The 9,494-nt window shown below is 45.3% G+C and overlaps 1 protein-coding gene across 6 annotated transcripts in view; it reads right to left on the bottom strand.

The window, feature by feature from the left end:
- Positions 1-6,475: 6,475 nt before the first annotated feature.
- The window catches only part of SNAP47 (synaptosome associated protein 47kDa), a 33,319-nt gene continuing 30,300 nt past the window's right edge, over positions 6,476-9,494 (bottom strand). For all 6 annotated transcript variants that reach the window (XM_014945128.1, XM_014945130.1, XM_014945132.1 and 3 more), the window contains one exon: positions 6,476-9,066. In XM_014945128.1, coding sequence (XP_014800614.1) covers positions 8,920-9,066 — 147 coding nt within the window. In that variant the 3' untranslated portion in view covers positions 6,476-8,919. The remainder of the gene's footprint in view (positions 9,067-9,494) is intronic.

The following is a 9,494-nucleotide window of genomic DNA, read 5'->3' as shown; positions in this document are numbered from 1 at the left end:
TGGGGTTTTAGTGTTTCTGTAAACTCATAGCTTTTTTATTTTTTTTAATAAGAGTGAGAAATTTAAAAGTGAGTGTAAATGTATATTCCGTTTGCAGTAATAGCTGGAATTAGTCTGAGTCTATTACATCAGCCTGAAATACTAATTTTTCAGAATTCTGAGCTCCCTTTTGACTTTGAGGCCAAGCCTTTGAAATGCAGAGTGCACCAAACTTTGACTAGATCTGGCTCCCTTGGGTGACGTTTGCACCATCTCTCCTTTCTGCAGCGGTGCTGAGCTCCTCCGCTTCAGTTCCAAAATCTAATTCTGCAATATTCAGGTGCTCAGGGTCCCATTATCTCACCTAAGATCTAGGTTTAGGGCTGTAGGAATCCTCTCCTCTCCTTTAGTCAATGGTGAGAGACAGCTGTGACCAGAAGGAAAGTCTTCCCTCTGCAAGTTGGGCTGAATTTCCCTCTGGAGGTGCTAACCTCTATCCACTGACCATGAAATAACCCTAATGTGACCCCAATTATCATGTAGATGCCTCAAACACATGTCTACAGCAAGGTGGGGTCAACTCAGGTGTAAGGAAGTGCCACAGCAGCTTTCCAGTACCTAAAGGGAACCTGGAGGAGAGATGGGGAGGGACTCTTTATGAGGGAGTGAAATGATAGGACGAGGGGTAATGGTTTTAAAATGAAAGAGAGGAGATTTAGTTAGATATTAGGAAGAAATTCTTTGCTGTGAGGGTGGTGAGACACTGGAACAGGTTGCCCAGAGAAGCTGTGGATGCCCCATCCCTGGAGGGGTTCAAGGCCAGGCTGGATGGGGCTTTGAGCAACCTGGTCTGGTGGGAGGGGTCCCTGCCCAGGGCAGGGGGGTGGAAGTGGATGACCTTGAAGGTCCCTTCCAAGTCTAACCATTCTATGATTCTAGGCTTCCCAATGTGAAGGATCAGTGCCCTTTCTGCAGAATCCAGCCCATAAGACCCTTCCGACCAGCAGAAAGAGCAGGAATTAATACCTCTGGGGATGGAGGCCTCAGAACGTGATGCTGAAGCACCATCAGCCCAGGCATTTCACCTCCTGCATTTTTTCACCTCTGGCCCCACGCTCTTGGCCTCCCGTTTCCCCCCATCCCGCCCAGCTGCAGCCCAGGGTTATGAAGCTGGTGTGGAAATTCTTTCCTCATGTACCTGGAGACCGGCATAATTTCATATTAGAAGCTAAAATTAAAATCCTATTATAATAAAAGTAGCCAGAATCCCGAGGGGACAACATACCAAACGTTAGCTGAGAACACCTTCCTGAGCTTGCGGAGGGAATCAGGGGGGAGAATGGCATCTGTTACTCACATCTGAGTGCAAATTCTTTCCACCTGCGACCGGCAGAAAGTCAAAACCCCTTCATTTTCTGCCAAGCGCTCGAGCCGCCCCTCCAAAGGCCACTGTGAACTTCATTAAAGGCCTTTCCACCGTGGACCTGGGTGGATGCTGCCATCAGCCTGTGCTGAGGAGGCACCTGGGGCTGCTGGGCCAGCTGACCAGTTTGGGTTTCCCAGTTAGCGTGGAGAACGATGGAATGCTTTCATTTCCTGAGCAGAAACTGCCACAGTTTGTATTCCTGCAGATATATCGAAGCAGGGGAGAAAAATCACTTACCAGGGCAATTTGCATCTGCTACAGGGAGAGAAAAGCTTGATGCAAAAGGAGAAGAGATGAACATAGGGGAGATGACGTAAGAGATGAACATAGGGTAGATGACGTAAGAGATGAACATAGGGTAGATGACGTAAGAGATGACATTTGGGTAGCACCAGCAAGATAAGGACGTAAATACAACAACAAATCATAATATGGCCAGATGGTTTTTTTAATATCTCCAAGGATGGAGATTCCACAGCCTCCCTAGACAACCTGTGCTTGGTCACCTACACGGTGAAAAATCATTTCCTGATCTTCAGAGGGAACCTCCTGTCTTTCAGTCCCTGGTCCTGTCACTGGCCACCTCTGAAAAAGAGCCCAGCTCCATCCCTCAGGTATTTATAGACTTTAGTAAGATCTCCCCACATCTTCTCTTCTCATGCCTGAATAGCCCCAGCTCTCTCAGCCTTTCCTCATATGTGGGTGCCCCCAGTCCTTTACTGGACTTTCTCCAGTATGCCCATGTCTCTCTTGCACCGAGGAGCCCAGAATTGGACACAGAAGCCCAGCTGTGGCCTCACTGAGCAGAGGTGAAGGATCACATCCCTTGACCTGCTGGCAATACTTTTTCTAACACAGCTCAGGACACCATTCATGCTCTTTGCCACAAGGGCACGTTGCCAGCTCATGTTCAACTTGGTGTCCACCAGAACCTGGTGTCCTTTTTTCCTCAAATCATAATATGGCCAGATGGTTTTTTTAATATCTCCAAGGATGGAGATTCCACAGCCTCCCTAGACAACCTGTGCTTGGTCACCTACACGGTGAAAAATCATTTCCTGATCTTCAGAGGGAACCTCCTGTCTTTCAGTCCCTGGTCCTGTCACTGGCCACCTCTGAAAAAGAGCCCAGCTCCATCCCTCAGGTATTTATAGACTTTAGTAAGATCTCCCCACATCTTCTCTTCTTATGCCTGAATAGCCCCAGCTCTCTCAGCCTTTCCTCATATGTGGGTGCCCCCAGTCCTTTACTGGACTTTCTCCAGTATGCCCATGTCTCTCTTGCACCGAGGAGCCCAGAATTGGACACAGAAGCCCAGCTGTGGCCTCACTGAGCAGAGGTGAAGGATCACGTCCCTTGACCTGCTGGCAATACTTTGTCTAACACAGCTCAGGACACCATTCATGTTCTTTGTCACAAGGGCACGTTGCCAGCTCATGTTCAACTTGGTGTCCACCAGAACCTGGTGTCCTTTTTTCCTTTTCCAGTATGTCCTGATGTCAGGGGTTGTTCCTTCTCAGAGGCAGGACTTTGCACTTCTCAGCTCATGTTCAACTTGGTGTCCACCAGAACCTGGTGTCCTTTTCTCCTTTCCAGTTGGGTGTTTCCCAGTATGTCCTGATGCCAGGGGTTGTTCCTTCTCAGGGGCAGGACTTTGCACTTCTCCTTGTTGACCTTCATGAGGTTCCTGTCAGCCCATTTCTCCAGGCTGTGGAGGTCCCTCTGGGTGGCAACACGACTCTGGAGTATCAGCCACTCCTCCCAGTTTGGAAATCAAACTTGCTGAGGGTACATTCTGCCTCAGCATCCAGATGATTAATGAAGGTGTCAAACAGGACTGGACCCAGTATTGACCCGTGGGGTACACCACGTGTCACTGACCTTCTACTAGATTTTGTGCCACTGATGACCACCCTCTGGGCCTGGCCTTTCAGCCCATTTTCAGTCCACCTCACTGTCTGCTCATTCAGCCCATTTACCGGCTCTAAAAACCCCACGATGTGACATTTATGGAAAGTGCTACAGAAAAGCCAGGCCTTGTTATTAAATCTCACTCTCTGTCAGCGAAACACTTGAACATGTGCTTGAGATTTAGGGAAAGCTTCAAGCGCGTTGGGACTCCAACACCTGATTAAGTGTCGTGTTGAAGCTTGGAGGGATTGTTGAGCAGAGGCAACGTGCTCCGAGGTCACCTAGTGCACTTCATGCTTTCACCTTAACGAAGTGCAACCTGGATTTCATTGGCCAGATGCTCTGCAGGGGGAAAATTGGGACCGAAGTGCCCATCTCTGTGGTCCAGCACTAAAATCACCGCTGTCCTCCTCAGCAGTGCGGACTTTACTCTGCTCTGGTGAGACCTCACTGTGTGCAGGTCTGGAGCCCTCAATATAAGAAGGACATGGACCTGATGGAGAGGGTCCAGAGGAGGGCCACAAGGATGATCAGGGGGATGGAGCACCTCTGCTACAAGGACAGGCTGAGGGAGCTGGGGTTGTTCAGCCTGGAGAAGAGGAGGCTCCGGGGAGACCTAATAGCGGCCTTCCAGTACCTGAAGGGGCCTACAGGAAGGCTGGGGAGAACCTGTTTAGAAAGGCCTGCAGTGACAGGACGAGGGGCAATGGCTTCAAGCTGGAGGGGAACAGATTTAGACTGGAGATGAGGAGAGGGTTCTTCACTGTGAGGGGGGTGGAGCACTGGAACAGGTTGCCCAGGGAGGCGGTTGAGGCCCCATCCCTGGAGATATTCAAGGAGAGGCTCGACGAGGCCCTGGGCAACCTGGTCTAGTTGGGGGTGTCCCTGCTGACTGCGGGGGGGTCAGACTAGATGGCCTTTGGAGGTCCCTTCCGCCCTGGACAACTCTATGATTCTATGATTTTCGTTGAATCATCTAGGTTGGAAGAGATCTTTAAGATCATCAAGTCCAACCATCAACCTAACACGGACAAAACCACCACTCACCCATGTCCCTCAGCACCACATCTACCTGTCTTTTAAATTCCTCCAGGGATGGTGATTCCACCACTTCCCTGGTCACCCCAACGAAGGACAGGGCAAGTCCAACTCCTGCTGCAATAGTCAGGGCTGACCCCAAAGAGCATGGAGAAATCCAGCCTCAGAAAGGCAGGGAGAATGTCCTCTAACCTTTAAAGGAGGCTCCAAGATCTTTGGAGGAGATCCTCTCCATCGTTTTATTAGGGGTGGAGCACAGGACCATCAGCTTCCTAACTCTTGGAAAGGTCTTGGAGTTATAGAAGCAGCAAAAAAAATCTTAATTTTAGAAGAAATCAATGCCCAAACTTGCCTTTTTGGTCACGAAAAGTTTGTAATGTTGTTCTGAAGCCAAAGCTTCTCTGCAACCTCAACAATTGCAAATGGATTAAAAACCCTCAAGATTCTCAGTTAATGATCAAAATTTGGGAGCTGGAGTTTGAAGGGAAAAATTAAATTGCACGGTATTGAGAATTAGAGAATGGTTTGGGTTGGAAGGGACCTTAAAGATCATCGAGTTCCAACCCCCCTGCCCTGGGCAGGGACACCTCCCACCAGACCAGGTTGCTCCAAGCCCCATCCAGCCTGGCCTTGAACCCCTCCAGGGATGGGGCAGCCACAACACATTTGTGGTAAAAAGTGACAGATTTGAGAACACAGTAACTCACAGCCTGAAAAACTTTACAGTTGGACGGTGTAGAAGTCTCTTGCTAATAATTAATTCTTAAAATGCCCGTTCTTGCTAAAGATTATTTCTAAAATAGTCTGTCTTGTGAGCTGATCCATTTCATGCTTTCATTCAAGCAGCACGTTGCTTCGGTTTATATTTTTATGAATGCATAAACCAAATACGTCGGTGTATTTATATAAAATCCCACTGAACAAAACACTTGAGCACTCTACAACCTTCCAGCATTTATCTGTCTGGGAAGGGGCAGCCCAAACTCTGGCTCTTCTGTTAAAAACTGATTTTCTTTTGTTGCTCTGGGTTTTTTTAATCCATCCCTTTGAATATCGGTTTGAACTCGTGTTTGTTTCTGAGATCCTGAGCAAATCCCTGCAGCACAAGAAAATCAGGCAGCCAGGGGCTGGACATGTTAATTAGCATGCAGGGCTTGGCCCCAAAAGCCTTAAAAATAATTAGCTTTCAATGATAAAGGTGACAAGAAGTTGAAGTGCTTTAATGGAAATTCACCTTTACACCAGGTAAGAAGAGTCACCTTTAACAGCTGAAGAAATGAGAGAGGAATTTTTGACCTTAAACTTTGGTCTGTTTCTATACATGTGTGTGCCTCAAAAAGAAAGAAATTCAATAAATAAAATGCATCTCCCCTGTAGCCCCTTTTAGGGACTGGAAGGGGCTCCAAGGTCTCCCCGGAGCCTTCTCTTCTCCAGGCTGAAGAACCCCAACTGTCTCAGCCTGTCCTCATAGGAGAGGTGCTCCAGCCCTCTAATTAATTAATGGCCTGAAAAAAACAAAAGCTCCTTGCAGCACTTTTCTGAGGATTGCAAAGTGCCAGGTTTATTACCAGCCTTTCACTGCTCCACAGGAGACATTTGGACTCCCATAAAGGTATTTAAACTCGGTTCATTTCATACTTGCTCATCACTGCCACAAACACACACCTACTGTAGGACACAGCTCTGTTTTGCAGGAGCTGAAAAGCCTTGCCAAGCAAAATCTTTCTATTTTTCAGGTTAGAATGGCTTTTATTAGTTATTTTCTTATGTCTCGTAAAGACAAAACCTCCCACTTTTCACATTGTAGCAAAAGACCTGCAAAGAACTAACAAACGTGCATCTAAAAGGCAAAAATCATCCTGTCTCTAAGCCCCACGTAGGTAATAATTATGTCAGGGAAGAATGAAGCACAAGAATATTGTTTGGTTGCATCTTCCCCCACGGAGCATCACTCCATCACTCCAGATCCGCCACCTGATTTGGAAAATAATGGGTTTAAGGTGGAAGGAAAATGGGGAGGCTCGAAGCATGACATGAAATTCAGCTCCACAGGATGACAAGGGGGTGGGAGAGAGGATTTTTTACCCCAACTTCTCAGCCAAGTGAATACAAGAGAGAAGGTCACTATTCCAAGATATATTTAATAAGAAGAAATTACAGGTTGAAAGTCCTCCGGGCACACAAAATGCAGCTAATGCACAGCTCTAGAATATTACAATTCTTACAAACAATATTACAATTTTTTTGTTGTTGTTTTAACGTGGACATGGACTACACAAACCACAAAGTACTGCATCAGATGCAACAGCCAGTGCTAAAACCCACAACAATAAAAAATATGGCACAGAGAATGCTTAACTAAATGACCTATCATTAGTATTTACTTTTGGCAATCCTGGTTTGCACTAATTCAGGTCAGAGATTCGTTCCCAGTCAGCACCAGGGTCAGTTAATCATCTTGTGCAAAGTACACTTTAAAATTAATTAAGTAATTAGTTGTGTAAATGTTATCTTCCTTTCACAGTAAAACGACAGTGATTTGGGTACCAGAAACAAACAAGGGAAGCCCAGACAGTATTTTATTTCACAGTACGTAGTGTATGTAGATATAATCACTCTATTCAGGAAGGTAAAGTGCATGCCAGTAACAACTTGGACCGTAAATTAAGAATTTGCAGTGCAGAAATACACTTTATTCCAATACCACCAAAGAAATGTGAAGTAATACAAAACAAGGTAGAGTAAGAGCTTGAAAACAACATACTCTACGTGATTTACCGTGTCCTTCTTCAAAAGGTAGGGCTGAATTACTCCGAAACGGGAAAACTTTACATCAACTATCAACGGAATAAACATTTCAAAGCTTCACTAGTGAAAAATATTGCACCAAAAGTGTTGTATTTGAAAGCAATACAAGAATTTTTTAATATAAAAACACTTTAAAAAAAAATAAAAGACATATTACAACAGCTACTTTTGAACTAAAATAGCTGGTAAACTGTAGGAATTGATGAAAGGTGATAGATATATGGGTTTCCTGGAACCTTTCCTATATAATACCAAGTTAGGAGGGGAAAAAGTCTCCACTCTCCTGTAGTTTCGATGGAGCCAACTGTAAACTCAACAAAACCGATAATTGACAGTATTCCCTTTTGTTTTAGAAATAAAGGTCGACAAGAAGTCTTGAAATGCTTCACCACCAGTTAGTGCAAATAAATAAAAGCCACAAGAGGTGGGTGTACCACAACTATCAAAAGTGATAGACATCTACAGCTCCAACCACAGGCCCCTCAGGCTGTGAATCTGGAGGAGACACATAAAAACCTCAGGATGCTCCACACAACTCATGGTGTTCCCATTTAGAGTGGGAGACAAACAGTAGGAGATCCTTGGAAAATGAAGGACAGAGCAGCAAAGGGACAAGAGACGTTCCACCAACACCCCTTAGAGATGTGGCAGCCCAGAGCCAACAGGAAATTCAGGTACCACACTACATTGATGATGCTCTGAGGGCAACTACATCATCCCACGTCAGACCGTTACCCAAAATATAAACCCACTGTGGGCAAGTGAGGGATACAAACAGCCAACTCCCAAGAACCGAATAAATTCGCCTGTGAAGAAAATCACTTCCTCCACTCCAAAAATCACTTCCTTCCCTAGGTGTGCAGTCTAAAAAGGAAAAATAAAGCACATAAGAACATGCAGATGATCACTGAAGATCAGCAGTCCCTTTTTGGAAAGCAGAAGCACGTATCTACCTTCGACAATTAATTTTTATAACTGACTTAAGTAAGAAAAACATGTATCGAATGGCAAAAACCCCAAATCTTCTCAATAAGGAGACGTCTCTACCAACACACACACACATTAACTAACCTTCTCCTCTTGATTTCCCAGGACATGGCAAGAGACAGCTGTGGCCACTAAGTCTTCATTACTCTTATAAAATTTCTGGGGATATTGAAACCACGATTGAAACCTATTAAAACTATTTGCTCAGGGAACGTAAGGTTTTATCACCATCATTTGCTCACCTCAGCATTAACTTACACCAAAAAAAAAGCCTCAATCGCTTGCAGTCGGGACATCTGGCCCTCAGTTGGGCTATTAAGTATTTTAAAGAAAGACCTTGAGAGAGAATTAATAGGCTGTAATCATCTAAAGTAGTCTCATATGCAGTTCATTTCTCCTTCACTTCTCCGCTGCAGTTAAAAAAAAAAATAAAAAATTCAAAAGCAGCAACATAAAAAAGCACATAAAAGTCGATTCAGATTATATCACATCCCTTCATATTTACAGATTTGCTGTAGTAAAGAATCCACTATCATTTTTTTTTTTTCACCCTAATTAAAATGCTTGGCCTTTTTAATCCTAAAACAGCCTTCAAAGTCTGGAAACATTTTTCAAAACCCTCAGGAAACCCGACATCAGCAGCATCGTGTGTTCCAGACGATGTCGCAAACGATCCCCACGCGATCAAAGCGTCGATTAATGAAACGGTCTCGAGAAATGTGGTTCCCCAACCCTTTTCTTCCTCATTTTACCATCCTCGACGGCTCCTGCTACGTCAGTTTCTTCATCCTGCGGTTCTGCTTGTCGATATTCAGCGTGGCACGGTCCACGGAGGTAGTGATGGAATCCAGAGCTTCGTCCTGTCTCTCCAGCTCCGCTTCCGTCTCCAAGGCAAGGCCCTTCAGCTTCTTCAGGATCTGCCAGAAGAAAAGACTTGAGAGCTTTCAGCGATCGACCAGCGGGTTCTTTGAGAAAATGTAAAAAACCCTTGGTAATTAGTTATTTTACTGCTTTCAATCACCAAATCATTTGGTGGAGTCTGCCCTGGAGCGTGCCGATGAGAAGACACAACTCTTGCTCTGATAAGCTCAATGGAGATGAACTAAGCGATGAACGGAAGCCTGGAAAAATCAGATCTGAAATGTTAGGGTTAGATGGGGAGGAGAATAAATTAGAAGTAAAACTCAGTGTAAACATCAGCTGTTTGCCAGTTGTGTTGTTATCTCCTTGGTACGGCTCGTCCTGAGAGGTTGCACCCGTTGAGAGCCAACGAAGACCAAGAAAGAGGACCATGTCAATGCCTACAAGTATCTCAAGGGAAGGTTGAAGGAGAAGGGAGCCAGAC

The sequence above is a fragment of the Calidris pugnax genome, unplaced genomic scaffold (genome assembly GCF_001431845.1).
Source record: "Calidris pugnax isolate Ruff unplaced genomic scaffold, ASM143184v1 scaffold54, whole genome shotgun sequence".
NCBI classification, from domain to species: Eukaryota; Metazoa; Chordata; class Aves; order Charadriiformes; family Scolopacidae; genus Calidris; species Calidris pugnax.
Note: the sequence above shows the minus strand (reverse complement) of the source record. Positions and strands in the feature narration are given on the sequence as shown.